Source organism: Mytilus galloprovincialis, chromosome 14 (assembly GCF_965363235.1).
Source record: "Mytilus galloprovincialis chromosome 14, xbMytGall1.hap1.1, whole genome shotgun sequence".
In the NCBI taxonomy this organism is placed as follows: domain Eukaryota; kingdom Metazoa; phylum Mollusca; class Bivalvia; order Mytilida; family Mytilidae; genus Mytilus; species Mytilus galloprovincialis.
This window is the reverse complement of record NC_134851.1, coordinates 39,032,739-39,055,146: the sequence shown is the minus strand read 5'-3', so window position 1 is coordinate 39,055,146 and position 22,408 is coordinate 39,032,739. Positions and strand designations below refer to the sequence as shown.

The 22,408-nt window shown below is 31.5% G+C and overlaps 2 protein-coding genes across 8 annotated transcripts in view; one reads left to right on the top strand and one right to left on the bottom strand.

Annotated features, from left to right (window-relative positions):
- The window catches only part of LOC143058220 (uncharacterized), a 322,046-nt gene that overhangs the window by 163,745 nt on the left and 135,893 nt on the right, over positions 1-22,408 (bottom strand). The window lies entirely within an intron of this gene.
- The window catches only part of LOC143058219 (mitogen-activated protein kinase kinase kinase 13-like), an 81,742-nt gene that overhangs the window by 26,806 nt on the left and 32,528 nt on the right, over positions 1-22,408 (top strand). For all 7 annotated transcript variants that reach the window (XM_076231681.1, XM_076231684.1, XM_076231682.1 and 4 more), the window contains one exon: positions 17,700-17,935. In XM_076231681.1, the coding sequence (XP_076087796.1) occupies positions 17,700-17,935 (236 nt within the window). The remainder of the gene's footprint in view (positions 1-17,699; positions 17,936-22,408) is intronic.

Below are 22,408 nucleotides of genomic sequence, written 5' to 3'. Positions count from 1 at the left end.
GATATCAGTGACCGCCCTGAATAAAAAACTTATGAATTGATAGTAAATAGTAAAAACAAGTTATTCATAGTATACAGAAAGACTAAAAAATAATAAATATTCAAAGAAAACAGATTTTAGAAAAAAAGGGGAAGGGTTGATAAAAAATTGTCCTGTCCCCAAGTACCTGTGGTCAGATATGGGGATATTCTTTCGATCCTCGTTTTTTTATGAGAAATACTGTTTCAAAAATTGGTTACAATTTAGGTGTACAAAAAATGTGAGACATACATGACATATGTACAGCTCCATGTTGCCTTCCCATTAGAGGCAGATTTTGTGGTCGGGGGAGGGGGTTGGGCAGTGTGCTAGGAGTCCACCTTTTGTGGGGAAAAAATTGTTCATTGTGTAGGGAATCACTAAAACAATAAATTGAATCTCGAATACTGTTAGCATATTATAAACTACTATTGAAATTTTCTACCAGAATACAGTAGTGTTAATTAATCATCCTGAAATTGCATGAAATATTTGCCACTGGACAATAATTTTAGCAAACCAACAATCAATCAATTATTTTAGAGAGGAATGATTGTAATAATGAGAGTTTGTGAACTTACTGTAAAATAGTAAGTAATATGCTGTCTTTTGACGACAATCCCACAATTTTTTTAATTTAATTATTGTGATGTAATAAATTTTGATGTTAGTCATTATTAATAATTTCCTCTTTGAAATATTATAGGTAAAACATGTAATTTTTTTAAATCAATCAACAAATGATTTTACAGCTTTAACATCAATTAATTATGATTTTAATAGGAATTGTATTTCATCATCACTGAGTCAGTGTGTATATATTGGTATTTCACAATATACCTATTTCTTCATAATCAGGATAATAATCAGTGAGGTCAAACATACTGCTGACTCAGAAGATGATTATATATCAATGTTAATAAGATGCTTTATTGAATCTAATCATTGTTGACAAACATTAGAGTAGATTTATTGATTGTTTATATATATATTTATCACAACATATTCAGCAGCATTTCTATATACAGTGGCGGATCCAGGGGGGGTATCCGGGGGTTGAAACCCCCCTTTTTTTGGATGATCAAGGCATTTGAATGGGGACATATGGTTGGAACCCCCCTTTGTCCTGGATTTGGAACCCCCCTTTTTAAAATGACTGGATCTGCCCTTGATATACTATTGTAAACTGATACACATTTAAAAGTTATTATGGTTTTTGCAATGAAAAAACAACAACAAAGTTGTGGTCAATATTATCCACATAGTTTAAATACAGGCTTTTAAAATAGTACTGGAGGGGGAATGGCATAAAATTGTTTTGTTCTGCAGTTAAACTGAACTTTTCTGATTGATCATTTAGTTTCAGGTCTTGAAGAATGAAACTGTCAAGAGTCTTAGTTTATAAATATTTAAAAGAGATTAGGAGAGCATGCAGGCAGAAAAAAAGGGTACAATTGTTTGGTGTAAAATTTCTCTGCTTTTAGATTTAGGCTTCAATTTCTCATAATCAACTCCCTATGTTGGAAACAGTCTTTTCAAGCTTATTGTTTGTCAACAATTGAAGATGTTCACCTTTCTTATAATTTTTAACTGCTGAACAGTGGCCAGGGGCGGATCCATCCCCTTTTAAAAAGGGGGGTGGGAGTCCCTTAACAAAAGAGAGATGGGTTCCAAATATCTGTCCCCATTAATCAAATGCATTGATTGTCCAAAAAAAAGGGGGGCTGGTTTCCAACCCCAAGAACCTTCCAGTGGTTGCCTATAAATGCTAACTATAATATATTCCACTTCATTTCGACTCTGGTGAATAGTTGTCTCATTTGCATTCCAATGAAATCTCCTCATTGTTATATTAAATAATATAAGCATTTTCAATACTATATGGTGAAACCAGTGGCGGATCCAAGGGTGGGGGGGGGGGAGGGGGGGGGGGGTTCCGGGGGTTGGAACCTCTCTTTTTTTGGTTGATCAATGCATTTGAATGGGAGCATATAGTTGGAACCCCCCCTTTACTCTGTGTTGGGACACCCCCTTTTTAAAATGGCTGGATCCACCACTGGAAACTATATGTGTTCAAATTTCTTTGATGTTCTTACTTATGGAAATCAATATAGATGATTTCTACCAATTATTAAACATAAGAAATTCTAGCAAATTCATTAATGTTTTTGAATATTTTTTTAACAGGAGCTAAACTGAAATATTTTCTTAGTCACAGACTCACTATTACATATATAATGTACTATAGTATACTCCTCTCTGATAAATCTAATAACCAAGTTGTATATAACAAACTCTCGATAATTAGAAAGACTCAGAAACCATATTATTCCGAAATAATATCACTAAAATATAATTAGAAAGACACTTAAACCACATTAATCGGAAATAATACCACAATTTTCTTAGTATAAACATAATAATCACCTGTTTATAGTGTTTATAGTGTCACTGATTCATCGCAGCGACCTAATTGATGATTCAGTGACACAAATAGATTTACTATGGCTATAGTATTGGTAAGTAAAAGAGACTGACTCAGCCAGTCAATCAACATAGTGTGACCTTCAGAACGACCTTGACTTTCTGAACCGCAGGTGTGCAATCATCTAGTAGGTGGGCAGCTGGAGATATAAGATCACTTGTAATTTTCGTATTGATGGAGTAGATTAGAAATTACTCCCAATTAAAACAATATGATGTTATCTGTTGTTTTGATGAGTCAGTTTGTTGAAGGGAAAGATTTGTTTTGATTGAGCCAAGACGAATGTTCTCAATATTTAATAATTCAAATTAAAACTTATTTTTTTAATTAACTTTTTGTTGTTTTTAATATCTTGAATTTTCTTAACCATAAATGTAAATTTTTAATGACAATCCAAAAGAACCAAAAAATATGATATGCCCTGTTCCCCCTTCGATAAGTCCAATTGTTACAAAACTTTTTGGTATGGAGCTTTCAAATGGCCAAGGCTTAAATTCCTAAGATCAAAAATTGCTTTAAAAAAAACAACACCCTTTTTCAAACTGTGCTGAATTTGGAGCCTATAATGATTATGCAGATATTTTTTTTTACCAAGCATTGAGGCTTTTGAGATCTGTTGTGTTGTTTTTTTTATGCTTTCATTTATATGTTATAGAAAGTTTAATTATGAATGTAATTAATTTTTCACTTCAAAGGTTTAAATGACAAAACTGACAATGATAATAACTGCTAGATCACGAATATTTTGTTCTTGATGAAAAGATGGAACGAAGGATCAATCCTCTACTAAAATGGTTAATAGGCAGACGTATTTGGAAATGTTTGCCATAAACTATTTATAATTATTGTAAATCATGACCATCTACTGTATATTAAATCCTCATGGCTAATATTTGCCCACTCAAGATTAGATAAATCAATAAGTAGTATTAGTCCAATTAAATTGCTTCTTGTCTCAGAGTTCTTGGAAAATTGGTTTAAGGCTGGGAAGGTCTGATGGAGCTTGTTGTTATCTTGTTTTACTGAGGTAAAACTTTGGTTTTGTAATAATGTAAACGTAGTGCTAGGTCACATGGTTGACCAGACTCCTATTTAACCCCGCCACATTTTTTCGCCTGTCCCAAGTCAGGAGCCTGTAGCCTTTGTTAGTCTTGTATTATTTTAATTTTAGTTTCTTGTGTACAATTTGGAAATTAGTATGGCGTTCATTATCACTGAACTAGTATATATTCGTTTAGGGGCCAGCTGAGGGACGCCTGGGGGTGCGGGAATTTCTCGCTACATTGAAGACCTGTTGGTGACCTTCTGCTGTTGTTTTTTCTATGGTTGGGTTGTTGTCTCTTTGACACATTCCCCATTTCCATTCTCAATTTTATCCTATTTTATTTTGTGGTTTTGTAGCTTGAGATGTATCTTTGAGGCTAAGTGGTTTGACTTCTGTTGATTATAATTTTTTTCAGATGAGTGTAGGTATATAGATCAATTATGGTTGACCACACTCTAATTTGTTTTGTGGTTTTGTAGCACGAGATGTATCTTTGTGGCTAAAGTTGTTTGACCAGAAGAATGAAGGTATAGGTGTATGCATATGGATGACCACCCTCTAATTTGTTTTGTAGTTTAATATCTTTATTGAGATAATCATTGTGGCTTTAAAACAGTCTATAGAGACTTTTTCAGAAGATTTTTGACTAAATAGCATTTTATGGATATTCGATTTTGTAGTATTGCCAAATCTGCATACAATTATTACCCATCCCTAGATTTTCCATCATCTATCATGGAAAACTGCATGGAATTCCATGGAATATTTTTCCATGGAATTCCATGGAGTATTGGAACCTGTTTTCCATGGAAATCCATGGAAAATAAAAAGAGAAAAAAAGGAATTAATAATATTTCCATCTGAAACATTTTCCATGGAATTCCATGGAAAATATTTTACATAAAGTTTTTCCATGGAATTCCATGGAAATATATTACATAGAATTTCTTTTTCCATGGAATTCCATGGAAATATTTCCATCATTTCCTTTTAAAATGAATTGCTCAAATTAACCTTTTGACAATATACCCTGTTTAACAATATCTGTGATAATGAAGATAAAAAAAAATAGGTGCCATGCTTTTTTCGGTTTGGTAAGGTCTTTTGAGTCTTACAATGGTCAGTAATAAGCAATAGACTCAAACATCATTTTAACCTTTAATTCAAACTCATTTAATGTATTATAATAAATACAACAAACAAGAAAAACTTTCAATACTGGTATATGTTTGCACTGCCTTTATATCAAGAAATTAAGGTTATAAATGTCACTTATGTCAGCACCAGGCTTCATTAGATCCATCTTGTAGAACAGCATTAACCATTTTATTGGAGTTTCATTTCTTCCTCATGATACCTAAAAATAATTTTACTGTTATAAATAAAGAGATATTCTTTAAATAATGACATTATTAATAATGGTTAACAACTTTGTTCTAAATATTTTTTTCCATAATTATTGTATATAAATGTCTTCATTGGTATTTTCCATATAATTAGAACTTAGTGTTGATTTGCAGTTTGCTGTAAAGATACACTTTTTTTACTTTTATGGATCTATTTCTCATATGCAACCAATTTCAACGGATCTTAAATTTTATAACCAAATTACTTCATTAGTGGATTATTAGTTATTATAATACACCATATACAGTTTGTCTTGTCTTAATACCCAATCATTATAATTATAAGTGAAAAATCTACTATAGGTGTTTTCATGATGTTTTTATGTTGAACTAAAGGAGCTTGCACACACTTAAAATGGTAGAATCTAATTCAGTGTACTTACCAAAAAATATGCTCTAAATCCAACAGTCAATGCAAGTCATCAGAGAATAAATCTGCACTATTCGATGTCAAGAACTATTTGGAACTATTTAATCTAAGTCCAATATAAATTTTGCATTTTGTTCAGGAGAGAAGACATCTTTATTTGTTGCCTGCATATCCATAGCAAGTTCAAATTTTCAATGTGTTGGGGGATGTATGAGGAGTTATCTGATTTCTTTTAAAAGAGTCACAATTGAATACTGTTATTTACCAAAATCTTGGATATTTTATATATATTTTAATAAAAGATTGTCCATTTATTGTTTATTTACCATTTTTATGTTTTAAGTAATAATAATTGCACAAAAATGTATAAATCCATGTTCTACCCTACATTTGGCCTCACACTGTATGGTCATATCATTTCCTGTCTTCTACACAAAGACCAATGAAAACCAGATGGCACTTTACATTTCTTTCACTGTCTAATTGATGATAAAGAATTAATGTATTTAATTTGTGTACATTTTTTCCATGACTTTCCATCTCAAAAATATTCTAAGTTAAGATTCTATAATTTTTCCATGTTAAAAATATTCTAAGTCAAGATTCCATCTTCTTTTCCATCTCAAAAATATTCTAAGTCCACTTTCCATCCGCTTTTCCATCTACAAATTTTTATTAGTCTACTTTCCATCCCATTTTCCATCCAAAAAGTATTTTTTCCATGGAATTCCATGGAAAGTTTTCCATCTTATCATGGAAAATGATGGAATAAGTAACACATATAAGTTTTCCATCTGACATGAATTATTTTTCCATGAAATTCCATGGAAACTCATGGAAAAAAACAAAATTTCCATCATTTTCCATCATTTTATCATGGAAAAAGTTGAACTGCATGGAAAATCTAGGGATGGGAAGTCTTATACAAAATGTTTAAGTTTTAAATTAGTGGTTCACCTTTCTCCCTTTATTCCACAAAAATTGGTAATGATTCTTCAGTTAACTTTTTCCATTTGTTTGTCATGGAGAACTCCCAGCATGCTGAGTTGTAATATCCACACTCTATGATTGCTGACTTTATAATAAACACCTTGTCTGGCTGTCTGTTCATTTTAACCTTATAGTACTTTTTGAATCTGTCAGACACCTACTTCCTGTTTACCGATTGTTTAATTTTCTAGCGGGTGAATAATGCTTCTAAACACGATAATGAATGCTCTTTTATTTTAATTGCAAAAGAAGCTTATAAAAACAGCCATATGATGTGAGAGGAAAAAGGCTGTTCCGCATGCATAAACACATTTTAATTTCAACATTTTACAAAAAAAAAAAAAAAAAGTACTTTAAATTTGTAAATTATCTAAAAACAATAATGACCACTTGAGAAAATTGGCAAATAGCAAATAAGTGGTTTAAACCTTTCATCTGTTAATTGCAAATTTTCAAACATAATAAGTGATCAATTAAACACTTTATGCTGTAATATAATACAGTATAAATCAATAGTTCATATATATATATATTATATATAAACATGCTCATAATACTCAGCTGGTTATACATGGAATATTTGCTACTGGACCTTATGCAAACTACTATAAAATGTTACCTTAATTATATTCATTATAATTAGTAAGTGTTTAACCTATAAAAACTGATAGGATACATGTATATTAACCTCGGATATATGTTTTAATTACCTCCCCTGTTCTGGGTTGCAAATTGTTCAAGAGAAATAAAATTTTGTTTTTTAATGGCACATATTGAAAACTTATTATTGTAAAATCATAAAAAAATAGGTCTGAAGCATGGAAGTTTTCAGAATCATGTATATATTTTGTACCTTTCACTTTCTTTTCAAAATAATTAAAAAAGCTTATAGTTGGCAACAAGATATTTAGAAAAATAAATAAATCAATCATAATTCTTTCCTTTATAAATTGATTGCTAATTTTCCTAGGATATTGAATTGAAAAACTCTGCTGAGAACCTTATAGTAAGTGGCACTGCAATTGGAAATTTAAGAGCAACTGATTGAGTATATTAAACTGTAAAATATCAAAACCCATTTTAATAATTTTACGTATTCAAGCTTGCATTTACAGTGCTGCTACAACTGATGTGCAAGAATCACAAAAATCAATTAAACTATTGTTACTTTTTGATGATTTGTGCAATTTAACACAGCATGGCTTATACCCACATCTCTTTCACTCCATCAAACACACTCCTAATAACAGACTTTATCTTTTTATACATAACACTCCATGATATCTTTTCATGACAAGTGATTTTCCTTTGATTACATAAACTTTAACATCAACATACATTTTTTTTTCAATAATTATCAATAACTTGCATCTTATTATTTTTTTCATTTTTTTTTTCAATAATTATGAATTACTTGCATTATTTTTTTCATTGTTGACAACCCATATAAACATCACCTCAGCTTGTTTGTTTTGATAAGGTACTTAAACATCTGTTTTTCTAATACTTTTTTAATTATTCTGACATGACTTTTTGTCTAAGACAGGTGGAGGCAATGTTTGGTTTTGATTAACAACCCCTGTATAGTGGATACATGATATGAAGAACAACACTTAAGATGATGCTTATGAATTTAATTTACAGTTACTAAAAATTATATCCAGTGGCAGATCCAGGGGGGGGGGCGGGTTTTGAACCCCCCTTTTTTTTAGACGATCAATGCATTCAAATAGGGACATGTGGTTAATACCAAGGATGAGATAATGGAAACTTCAGAAACCTTTTTTTCATCAAGCAAATTATTTATTGAATTAATGTCAGGAGTTTTTCTTTTAATTTTTATACAAATGTTTTGATTTTGTCAAATAGATTATAGGAAGATGTGGTGTAAGTGCCAATGAGACAACTCTCCATCCAAATAACAATTTATAAAAGTAAATCATTATAGGTCAATGTAAGGCCTTCAACACGGAGACTTGGCTCACACCGAACAAAAAGCTATAAAGGGCCCCACAATTACTAGTGTAAAACCATTCAAACGAAAAAACCAACGGTCTAATCTATATAAAAAACAAGAAAAGAGAAACACGTATATGTTCCAGACCGTATGAGTATTTGGACCGTACGCGTACGGTCTGGACCGTATGCGTACTTTTTCAATATACGCATACGGTCCGACTAATATTAAGAATTTGGTCAAGTTTATTAGATACAAATGTATATAACAGATCAACATAACTTATATCTCAAATTAATATAAAAAGTTGAATAGTTATTGAAATAAAAACTTAATATTTTAATTATTTGTAAAAAATCAGGCTTATTTAATCTGTTAATCTCCTGTACTTAGCATGTCAGTAATTCATTAATTACAGCCCAGTATGCTCATTGAAATTGAAGTTATCGGAAGTAAACATAATGTGGGAGGACAATTGTTTTACATGTAGAATATTTAGGAACTTTACAAAAATGCATATGCAAAGGAACATGCATGAACAAAACATGTTAATGTTAAAAATATATGACGTTCCTTGTAGAAGCAAGTGTCATCTTGGGCCAGGGTAACAAAATAGGATTCACGGATATAAAATTAAACAAATATTTAATTTTAATTGTTCGCTTATTCACTTTATCCATCTAATTGTAATAATAACAATTTGTATAACTAAAAATAAAGATTTTGATAAATGTTTGTTTAAAACATTTAACCCATATGATCCCAAAACATGTATGGTCAGCTGGACCGTACGCGTATACTCATACGGTCCGACCGTACGCGTATGGTCGGACCGTACGAGTATACGTATACGGTGCGGACCGTACGCGTACGGTCCAAATACTCGTATGGTCTGGAACATATAAATACATAAACAAAAGACAATTACTGTACAAATGCAAATGTCATTTTGCTTAATTTCGCTCATCATAACAGTGGTGGATACAGAAATTTTCATAAGTGGGGGCCCACTGACTGCCTAAGAGGGGGTCTGCTCAAGTCATGCTTCAGTGATTCCCTATATAAGCAACCAAATTTTTTCCCAAAAAGGGGGGGCCCAGGCCCCATGGACCCCCCTAAATTTGCCTCTGCATAATGCTGCACCCAGTTGTTTCTAGCTACTGTAAGATTATTTAGAACTTTATCATTGGGTTACTGTCTCATTTGATATATATCATACTTCTTTTGATTTTAACTAGAAGTATTATTATTGCATAGCAATATAATATTTCCCACAGAAAGTAACCAAAAGTTAGCGTGCAATAAATTCCAATATTGCACTAGTGCAATAAATCTTCAAATTCATGACGTCATCAACGACAAAATCTTATTTTAAACCAATTTTTACTTTAAAATATTATATTGCTATACAATAAAAGGGTTATTGCATGAATATTGGGGAATTATGTCCCTCGTAGAACATATATTGCACTCACAAGCTCGTGCAATATAAAATTCTACTCGGGACAATATTCCCCAATATTCATGCAATAAACCCTATATTATAAAGCTTTTCAATTTCTTAGATCAACACACATAATGTGCAATAACTTTTAAAATTTTACAAAGCTGAATTAGCTATAATTTGATGAATATAGTGTACAAGGGTTGATAAGATGTTTTTGGCAGTACCTCAATATTTGTTGATCATACAATAATGTTTTTGACATGCATTTATCACTTATTGTATCAATGTGTATGAAACAGGATGGTTTGTTTTTCTCGTTTACTTGTTCTTATTGAATATGAAAAGGATTAAATTAATTCACAATGGTTCGGTAAGTTTTATAAATAGGAACTAGGACCGAGAAGGGGGGGGGGCATGTATTTGGTGTGTTTTATTTGTCTTCTGGCTTTTTTGGCTGTGTAAATTGTACTTGTGATAGATTAATTAGAAAAATAATTATACATGTATTACCCCCAGATGATCTTTGTGAAATGTTTTTCTTAAACTATAATTTCATTCTAGCTTGCTATAGGATGAAATAGGTTGTTGTGAAATGATCATAGAGTATCATGCATATATTCACTTTGTGGTAAGAGAACTTTTAACACTATAACCCAGTCAATAAAATTTCAATGTTTGTATTTTTAATGATCTGCATTCTGATCTACTTCAAAGATGAAATTTATTTATGGGGATCCTTTGTCACAATATTAAATATCCTCAATGCTGAATGAAGCCTTCTCAACAGTTTCTAATTTTATATGTTTAATGAATGACATTTAAATCAGCATTTCCCCTGATATTTAAGTTATATCATGAAAATAGAATGTCTCTATAATATATCTTGAGAAGTTGGATTTCATTTGTTTCAGCACATATTAGCTTTCAAAAAATCCTGGCTGACTAATGATCAGTCAAATAAACTAAAGTTGTTTTGATTCAATTTATTTATTACAAAAAAATTAAACAAGCAACCACATAACCTAGTGAATTCATTTGTTTGCACAACTCCAGTGGTAAACTTGTAAACCTATACAAAAACTTGGCTGATCAAGTTTAATAATCATTAGAATCAGTTACCAATGTATTTGTAAATGATTAAATCTAAACATGTGTTGATATGATATGGGGTTCTGTAAACATGTTAGATTTCCATGCATATGGAACAGATTTTTTTTTTTGTTTCATATAGTTTTGCTGAAGACCAGTTTTAAATGTTTAGAAAAAAAAAATGAAATTTGGAGGTTTTTTTACCCAGAGTTCATGGTTTTCAAATATATGAGAGAAGTATAATGTGTCTTATGGACAATTATTCTGATTTATAAAAAAGAAGATGTGGTATGATTGCCAATGAGACAACTCTCCACAAGAGATCAAAATAACACAGAAAGTAACAACTATAGGTCACCGTACGGCCTTCAAGAATGAGCAAAGACCATACCGCAGAGTCAGCTATAAAAGGCCCCTAAATGACAATGTAAAACAATTCAAACGAGAAAACTAATGGCCTTATTTATATAAAAAAATGTTTGCATTGTTGTATTGTTGTTTTGCAGTCTCATTGAAAACTTATGTCTTCTCTTTCATGAATCTTTTATTATAAAGGTGAATGAACCTGAGTTAATTTTGACTGACATGTAACATACAGTTGAGTGCATATCATAAACATATTTCTTTAGTTGTCAAATAATAATAAATTAAGCTTGTCAAGAAAATGTGCAACAACAAAATAAATACAGTTTATTAGATAGTTGTAGACATGCAGATATTTGTTGCATAGCCAAGTTGGACCTTCTCCCATTTAGGTACACATATCTGTCAATCAAAAATATAAGGAAGTTCATTTTAGTACATTTTGAAGTACCTTATAGTCTCTAGGCAATGTAGGAAAGGTGTACTGATATAAGAGGTCTCTCAACACATTAGCTCCAAATAGAGCTTTCGTTAGTAGAAGCCATATTAAATTTGTATATTATAGGCTATAAAACATCACCTAGCGCTGTCAATTATGTGTATTGGCATGTATACTATATTTTTATATGTTATAGTCTCTACCTATAACAAGCTTTATTAAAATAAGTGGTGTCAATGATATCTTATTCAAAAATGACAGCTTTAAGAACTCAGTGATACATAATCTTACCTGTGAAAATTAAATAGATATAAGAAGATGTGGTATGAGTGGGAATGAGACAACTCTCCATCCAAGTCTCAATTTTATAAAGAGTAAACCATTATAGGTCAAAGTAGCGTCTTCAACACAGAGCTTAATGGCTCACACCCAACAGCAAGCTATACTGGGCCCTAAAAATGAAAAGTGTAATTTACCCATTCAAACAGGGAACCCAACGATCTAATCTATCTAAACAACGAGGAACAATAAACAGTTAAAATGAACCACATAATAAACCACAACCACTCAACAATAGGTTCCTGAAATGCCTAAATAGTCTGATCTCTTGTAAGTCTTGAAGTCATTGTTTGTAAAAGTGCAATTACAAATGAAAGAAAAAATGTCTAAATTCTTTCCAGACTTTTCCTTTTTCTAGACCCCAATTTTCTTTCCTGTTAATAATATCCAGCACATACTTGTTGATTATCAGCAACCCATCCCATGTACCAAATATCTGAAGATACCAGCAGATCTCCTTTCTGCAAAACATTTCATGTTACACAAACCCCCTTCTCTAACTTAATTTGATCCTATCTTTTTTGAAAAGACAATCCATCTTTCTTATTGAAATTGTCACAGAAAATCTTCTGAGACTTCTACAATGAAAATGAATGTGAAAAAGTTGTGTAGGATGAGTGTTTATATGGGTAACTTATCTTGATGAATGTCAGGGAAGAAAGATTCAAGTCGAGTTAATTAGTTAAATAAGACAGTTATTGGAACCTCTTTTATTCATTGAAACATGTGAAGTAAGTGTCAACTCAACATTTTTATGCCCCACCTACGATAGTAGAGGGGCATTATGTTTTCTGGTCTGTGCATCTGTTCGTCCGTCCATCCCTCCGTCGGACTGTCCTTCCGTCCGTCCGTTCAGGTAAAAGTTTTTGGTCAAGTAGTTTGTGATGAAGTTGAAGTCCAATCAACTTCAATCAAACTTAGTACACATGTGCCCTATGAATTGATCTTTCTAATTTTAATGCCAAATTAGAGTTTTGACCCAAATTTCACAGTTCACTGAACATAGAAAATGATAATTGATAGTGCAAATTTCAGGTTAAAGTTTTTGGTCAAGGTAGTTTTTGATGAAGTTGAAGTCCAATCAACTTGAAACTTAGTATACATGTTCCCTATAATGATATGATCTTTCTAATTTAGATGCCAAATTATAGTTTTTACCCCAATTTCAGGGTCCACTAAACATAGAAAATGATAGTGCGAGTGGGGCATCCGTGTAAATCATTCCATTGCAGTTCTTAAGGTCAATTTTTAAATAAGACATTATAATTCCGTTTTTTGCATTGTAATTAATATTGTTAACTCAGCATTTTGGAATCCTTATTCCTTAAAAATCTAGCTAAAAATTCTAGGTGAACTTTCAAATAAGATGAATTTTTAAATTTAACTATAAATCTTCAAAATAAACTACCAAAATGAGCTTTTGGAATCATGATTAAGAAGTTTATTTGGCAATATGTCTTAAACTTATATGCCAGTAGTATATGAACTCTGACAAATAATAGGAGTCCACTGTATAAAGGCACTTTAGGTCACATTGTATAAATGCCTCATAGGTCACCTGAGGTCACTTTTAAGTGAATTTGGTAGGCTTAATTCATTATGCATAACATAACACCGCTATGTTAAGGTTGCACTATAGTCCTTTTAAAGGTGATGTAGGTTGAAGGTTCCCTGAAAAAAAAACCAAGGGCATTGAGTGAGCTCTTAAATGTCTTTATTTTTTCTCAAGTAACTAAAAGCTGCCTGTTGAATTCACTGTGATCAACAATTGTTAAACTAACTTGAAATTGTGTATGATCGAGTACAGTACTATACATATTGCTTAAGTTTATCTCAGTCGTAGACTAATCATTAAACTCTTATTGTTTTTATGCCCCACCTACCATAGTAGAGGGGCATAATGTTTTCTGGTCTGTGGCGTGGGAGTTTCAGGTTTAAAGTTTTTGGTCAAGGTAGTTTTTGATGAAATTGAAGTCCAATCAACTTGAAACTTAGTACATATGTTCCCTATAGTATAATCTTTCTAATTTTAATGCCAAATTAGATAATTACCCAATTTTTACAGTCCATGGAACATGGAAAAGGATAGTGCAAGTGGGGCATCCGTGTACTTTGGACACATTCTTGTTCTTATCATGAATTACCATATTCTATTTTGACTTTACCAGCGATTTATAGTGAAAGATGTATAAAAACATCGTATTCATTCTGATGATCTGATCTGAAGATTTTTATTTTCTAGTTCTGTTGCTGTTATCAATGGATCTTTCTGACAAATATTGCCTTGTTTCATAAGGAAGTTGAACTTAATCTGTTGCTAACATTAGGAAAGACCATTATACAGTACTGCTAACATCACAAATCATCTGAAAAATTAATGAAAAACTCATTAAAAACCAATCAGAAAACAAAATGCTTGATTATACAGCATTTCAATCCAAAATGTAAATCCAAAGGAATTTATTCTCCAGTTTTACAATTTCTTAATATTGCAAAGCTGCCTGTTGAATACAAATAGACAAGAGTTTTAACTGTATATGTGTATGGAGTACAGTGTAGCTAGATTTTCTCTGATGCTTTAAGTCGAATGAGTATTCTATAATTTTAAAAAATAAAATCTTTTTTGTTCCCCAACATGAAGTACTCAATTATGGAATTTGAATTTTCCAGCAGATTGTAGTTTTAGATGTCTATAATCATGGTTAAAACATCATCTTCATTCTGATTTGTCTGCAACTGAGTTGCTGTTATCAATGAATCTTTCTGACAAAAATTGCCTTGTTTTGTAAGGAAGTTTAACTTAATCTGTTGCTAACATTAGGAAAGACCATTTTACAGTACTGCTAACATCACAAATCATCTGAAAAATTAATGAAAAACTCATTAAAAACCAATCAGAAAACAAAATGCTTCATTATACAGCATTTCCAACCAAATTGTAAATCCAAAGGAATTTATTCTCCAGTTTTACAATATCTTAATAACGCTCTCATTTATATTCCATTTGCTGTTTTAGTTTTCTTGGAAGAATCTATCAACAGAGATAACAAGGTTTGATCGATTTGAAAGCCGGAATACTGGAGACAGGGGAAACAGTTTAAATGGAAATATAGATTTCTCCATTGGGAGAATTATAAAGTTTATTAAACTGATGATTCTTGCTGTTTGAATGGTTTAACACTTGTCATTTTCAGCTAGGACCTTTATAGCTTGGTGAGATTCAAGGCTCCGTGTTGAAGACCATACTTTGACCTAAATTGGTTTACTTAATACAAATTGTGACTTAGATGGAGGAGAGTTGTCTCATTGGCACTCATACCACATCTTCCTACATCTATTGACTGTATTGTTTAGCTGTGCCATGGTTGATAAATAAACATTCCTTTGTATAAATAGTTTGTGACTTTTATATATAACTGGTCCTTGGACTTATGCTGTGCGGTCTCAATGTCCCTGCAAAGGACCAAACAGTAATGTTCCATTTTATTTGCAGCCATTCCTAAATAATGTGTCATATGACAGTCCATTTTATTTAAGAACTTATTTTTTAAGTACATATTTTTTTGTTTTGTATAGTGCATCATGACTTTTTGAATATAAAACAGGAAAGATATTATACCAAAAACTATATTAACCATTTAATTGTTTAATTTCCTTACATATGTAATAAACTTATAACATTTAGGTGGAGCAGTGAATGTCATTAATTTTGCTAGCCTGCATATTTATATCAAGACTACCCTGGCTTATTATAAGCTTCTAGAAAATCTATTTTGCTTAACATTTGAATTCATAGGTGCTCTGTACAAAAAAAAACAAAAATTAGTGATCATTTTGGGAACAGAAAAAGATAAATCCATAGAATATGATAAGGTATTGAAATCGACTCTTCGTGAAAGTTTAGGAAAAAAGGCTGTAAATCCATGGTACTTTATTTAGTTCTTCAGATCTCCACTGTACGAGGGTTGAAAACAAATTTCATCAAGTTATCCATAAGATATGTGATTAGTTATTGACCAAATATTTGTACAAACAACTTGTCTTGATTCCTAAATAGCCGAAGATGGGCGATTCTAGCTTAAATTTACGAATAATCAATGAAACGGTGGAATTATGTCTACTTTAGCCATCTCTTCACTTGCTTAGTAGTATTGATTGAAGAAAAAAATATAGGATTATCAGATTTTATGTGTTTTGTCAGATCCGATGTATTTATATATCATTATCTTGTCACAGTTTTATTGCAAAAATTGTTCAGTTCTCAAAATGGAAATTAGATATAAGAAGATGTGGTATGAGTGGCAATGAGACACCTTCAATACACACAATGTAGTACATTAATTACATTTAGTATCTTTTTTATTGAAAATCTTTTAACAAATCTTAATATATATAACACTGAATTTCTTTGGATTTTATAGTAAATTTCTTTTAAGAACAAATATAGCACTTTTGAACCATTGGTATATGGATTTAACATTCACAAAAATTACAAGGCAGTCGAAAATGTTCACTCCTGATGCATAATGAGGGGACACAAATATTGAATTAATTTTTTTTTAATGAATTTGAATTTTATATAAGCCTGCAAAAATATCTGTTATTTTATGGATAGATAAAACATGCAATTTAAGAACACACTGTTTAAAATGTAAACCATGTTCTTCAGGGGTAGATCCAGCCATTTAAAAAAAGGGGGGTCCCAACCCAGGACAAAGGGGGGTTCCAACTATATGTTCCCATTCAAATGCATTGATCGTCCAAAAAAAAGGGGGGGTTGCAACCCCTGGAACCCTCCCCCTGGATCCGCCACTCTTCTTAATAGCTTTTGCAACTATCTCAGTACATTTAAGTACCGGTCTGACTTTCTAAACGAAGAAGTGAGATAAATGCTGTAAACAGTGTAGTTAATATGTTATGGGTTCTTTCATTAGGAATTTATATACAGATTTGACTATTACCATAAAAAAGTCTGATTTATTTTGAGAAAACTAATTTACGGCCTTCGTTAATGAAAGTGGGAGTAGATCAGTTTATCAAGGAGTGTAATTATGTCTTTTTATAGTTTTTTATGTTTTCAAATAATGGTATTATATTGATCTAGAAAAGCCTAGAAAAGAAGAACTAATCAAGGTAGCTCAGACAGCCTTGTACTATAAACACATACACCAAGATTAAGAAGATGAGTACCATATAACTATGAGGCAGATTTGGGGGGACATTAAGAGGACAATATAAGTTTTGCGGCTATAAACAAATGTCCATACAATATATGACAAGTTCTAAATTCCAGGAGTCTAGAAAATTTGTGAACAAATTCAACATTGGTGAATACCTATATTAAGTGCCACCAATACTAATTAAGTTCCTTTAATGACAAAAAACATTAAACATATCATAAAAAAAGATGCCAAATGGATCATTGGTTGGTACATGATGACAGATCTAGAGGTAACATGAACATGAGAAACTTACTCTTCCTAATAATCATGTTTATATAATCATGGACAATCATTTTTCCTAAAAAAGAAGAGAAAAGTAATTATATGGCAGTCTGTGCCAAATTTTTTTAGGGCTTGTCTGACAGAAAGAGAAATTTTAACTTTTCTACTTTATATTCAACCAAAAAATCTTAAAATTTCTGTCTGACCGAAAAAAAAATCTGACATTTTGTAGGTCAGACAGAGTTTCGCATACACTGATATGGAAGTAATATTTAGATTTATTTGGAGTTGTTTTTTCTACTTTCAGTATGCTCTATTTGGAACATGACATAGATCAGCTCAGTTTAACAGAAAAGTCCTCCGACTCATCGCCATCACCCACCGTACCTCACTCAGCTCCCGCCTCAACCACAACCCACCAAGACGAAGTTACCTACCGAGACGGTGTTACAGAAAGAGGATTCTTTGAGGGTCTTCTTGGATGTTTACGTCCAGTTTGGACAATCATAGGAAAGGCAGCAGTTAATGAACTTAAAAATGAAGGTAAGGGATAAGTTATTGTAAATTAAAGGGAGACAATCTCAATACAATTTTTGCAAAAATTGAAGATGAACAGCTAAGACAATGATACACAGTATTTGGTAAGAAATTGTCAGAAATTAAAAATTAAGTACATGTATATTTCAGATAAAAAGTACATTTTCTGACATATTAAATAGCTATGCATTTCATTCCAATTTTGTTTTTTTATGTTTTTGTTTTTCCTATGGTGTTCTGGTATAATAGAAAAACAAAAGGATATGGGGTATTTATCCATGTATCCATGACACAAAATCAATACATGCACAGAAACAAAAACAAAACAAAAAAACACAGGAAGCAAAGAATCTTTAGGTTTTTTTTCGATTTGTGAGTTTGACTATCCCTTTAATATCTTTCGCCTCTCTTTCATAATAGTTATGTCACATGCATGTATAGTTAATGGAACAAAATAGTGGTTGTAATTGTTACTTAAGGAGGCTTTTCTAAAACATGCATCCTGATGGAATGTTCATAATAGTTAATCTAAAGAGAATTGAAAAATTATATCGTAAATAACGGGATATCCAACTTCCTGTATGAATTTTCAGCTGATGCTCTATTTATTGTATTATATGTTCCGAATATGGCATTTTTCCAAAACATTAGAGCACTTTAAACATACAAGTTTTGAAGAGAATCGTGAATGAAGACTTTAAAAGGATGAGTACTGTAATGCATTACATAATTTAAAATCCTAATATTTTTTTTGTATAACTTAAATTTAAATTACATGTTATTGTATTTTAACATACTGTAAATTCAGAAATTATTTCGTGCATTTATTATTACAATTTGTCATTTTAGACTAAAATGCTATTTGAATAATATTTGCAATATTGAGAAAAATTCTGTTTCATTCATAGAAACATTTCAAAATGTGATTTTAAATTATTCAGATTATAACCCTACAGTTGCATTATTGGCAATAATAAAAACATCGCAATAAGTTCTGAATTTACAGTATAATGAAAGATTTAGAAATTTAGTGATGTTTTGCAGAAGCCTTTTAATGTCTTCAAGGATAAAGGTAGGATTGCGTTTTGAAGCACTTGAAATAGCGCCAATATGGTATTGTTTAGAAGAATAGCATGATTGATTTAGCAATCCGTTTGATAAAGCGATAATAATTGTTATGAATTGTAATTATGTAACGATATTGATTAGTCTTTGGAGAAAAGTAATTCGACTGTTGTTTAAATTATATTCGTTAATTTTCTTGTCAGATTTGATCAGTATTAAAGACCCAAGTCAATATTGCAGCTCAGCTTTCTTAATCTGTGTTTTGATAATTTGATTGATTGCGATATCTATTTTCAAAAGTACAGTTAGTGTTTTTAGTTACTGTCAAACAGGCATTATATTTGACTTGTTCCAATAAAAAAAGATTTGGCTTAAATGTTAATTAGACATTTAAACATGGTTGTCTGTGATCGTAGACATGGAAATTGGGGTTACTTCTCAGACTGGATTTATTATAAATAAAATTCATTAGGTACCAATTTTTATGGATTTTTTGGGTAGATGCAAACCACACATTTAGATGTTTAATAAGGTACAAGTTTCCTAGTTTGTTATCTCATATTAAAGCAACACGACTGGTACCACATGTGGAGCAGAATATGCTTACCCTTCCTGAGCACCTGAGATCACCCATAGTGTTTGGTGGGGTTCGTGTTGTTAATTCTTTAGTTTTCTATGTTGTGTCATGTGTCCTATTGTTTGTCTGTTTGTCCTTTTTAGCCATGGTGCTGTCAGTTTATTTTCGATTTATGAGTTTGACTGTCCGTCTGGTATCTTTTGTCCCTCTTTTATAGGGTTGTATGGATATTTTTGGAAAGCCATGACCTCTAGAATCCACCAAAACAGGAGCCTCTTCAATTAAGTTATATCATCTGCTAAAAAATGAAGTATATGTTTTCACAAGCTCAGTCAGGCAGACTCACAGTGCTACTGAGACTTACTCTAACCATTAACACTATGGACATATTTTATTAAGCATATATTAGTCGTTTTTAGTCTCGCCCAAGTAAAGTACTGTAAATTCAGAAATTTGTGTGTGCATTTATTATTACGATTTTGTCATTTTAAACTGAAATACGATTTTAGTTTTTGCAATATTGAGAAAAATCCTGTACAATTAAAAAAAATCAAAATGCCAATTTAAAATTATTGTGATTATTAAACCCTGTTGTATTTTCAAAATAATAAAAACATCGCAATATTTACTGAATTTGCAGTATTGATATTTCTACTGGGAGATCGTAAACATTTAATATATAGAGAATAATACATGGCAAAATCCGTATCATATGTCGTATCATCCCGAGACATCAATATCAGCCCAAGGGCCTTTAGGCCCGAGGGATGATATTGGTCGAGGGTGATACGGCATGTGATACGGATTTTGCCATGTATTATACGCTTTATCATATATTTCAACAGAAGAGTATTACATGTATATTATATGAACTGTTTTCTGATCCATAGCACTGGGTTACCTTCAGTTCTGCTTTTGTCTTGTTTCAAAGTCTTAAAATAACTGCTCAATTATTTATACGAAGCACCTGGGTAACCTTACAATCTGTTGCTTTAAAAATATTTTGTTTATTATTGTATTTATTTGAGTGTTTTGTATTTTTTATAGTTGCATTTAGTGTGCCAAAAAATATGTTGTGAAAACTTGATGTTCGTGACGTCACATACAACATAAAAACTTGACGTTCGTGACGTTACATACCAAATAATGACGTCATTAAAAAAATTGACCTATTTTGAGGAAATTTTTTCTTAAGCAAAAAAAAAAAAAACCAAACAACTGACTTTATGTAAAAAAAAAAAAAAAAAAAAAAAGGTATGCGATACGGGTTTTACCATGCGATACGGGGTATGCGATACGGGTTTAGCTATGCGATACGGGGTATGCGATACAGGGTAGGTGATACAGACTGAAAAAACGAACCTTTATTAGATATACAAAATAGCTGTATTTTGTACTAAATATATGATAAATATAATTATTTTGAACTTATGACTTTTTTCTGTCAAAGATCATCATGACAGAAATAAAAGCAAATTAAGACAAGAATTGATTCTGTCATGCTTGCCAATAGAAAGGCACTCTTGAAAGTGATTTTTGACTACAAGTCTGTCTAGCTTTTCTCTGGTCTCTTTTATTGTAATAGTTCAGACAAACTTAATTTAGGAAAAATAATATCATAATTTTATTACAAGCGATAAAATGATAATATACAATATCGGTTATCTTATAATTGATCTTGCATGTGATGCCCGGCTTTATATGGAGTTTTCACGAAAATTTATGACAAAAGTTGCAACATATGGTTTTTTCACATTGCATTAAATGTCTTTTTGTTGTTTAAATAGACCGAGGAAATGTTGCGTGATATTTGATAATTTAAACTCTTCAAAAAATGCAAATTAGGCTTTGTTTGCACAGCAAAATTGAAATTATAAAATTTATGATATTAATATTGTAAAGAAAAAAGGATGATTTTTCCATGGAAGAGAATTAATTGCTTGTAAAGTGGTTTCTTGGATGGGTATAGATTTAATGGAGGAATTTTTAAATAATTTTTTTATATAAATACTAGAAATGAACAGAAATATTTTTTTTGAAGTAAGCATTTCTAGAATGATGTTTTTTTTTTAGACTTAAAGCATATATCTTGTTTGAATGTTTATGTGGACATTTAAGATAGTATTGTAAATGCATATCAACTATATAACAGAGGTGTAGTACAGAAGGGATGGTCTGAATTAAGTGTGGGACCAACTTCTGAAAGTGACAGTAAATTTGATTGATTGATTGATTGTTGGTTGCTTTACGCCGCATTAGCACAAAAAGGCTATATCGCGGCGAGAGCTAATTGGAATATTTTTACAATTGTAAATAAGATACAGTCTAATTGTTAGTTTAGAAGTTTAAGTCTGAGTATCCTCTTTTATTTTTAGGGGGGCACTAAGGTGGCAGAGTGGTGTAAATATTTACTGCTGTAATCACTAGCCAGTCAACATTGAGGTTTTGAGAACCAACCCTGCTCATGTGGGTGCACTTAACACAATATTAATTGACTAGGATTGTCAGTTTTCCTATCAATGGCCAGTGGTTTTCTCTGGGGTATTCTAGCTTCCTCCACCAATAAAAACTAAATCAATGCTTAAAAGTGATTTTTCTCATTTTCCTGCATACCTGCCAACTGTCACTATTGGGGGGTGGGGGGGGGGGGGATATCCCCCATGGAGGCTCCCAAATTGAAATTTTGAAAGAGCAATTGTGTCAACAATTTTAAACAAAAAAAATAATTTTACAATGACTTTAGGCTTATAAAAGTATGAAGAAGCCAAAAAACAACATTAAAATGTATTTGTAGGGCCCCTTGAAGGTTTTTTAGGACTATGGCAGCCATCTTACAT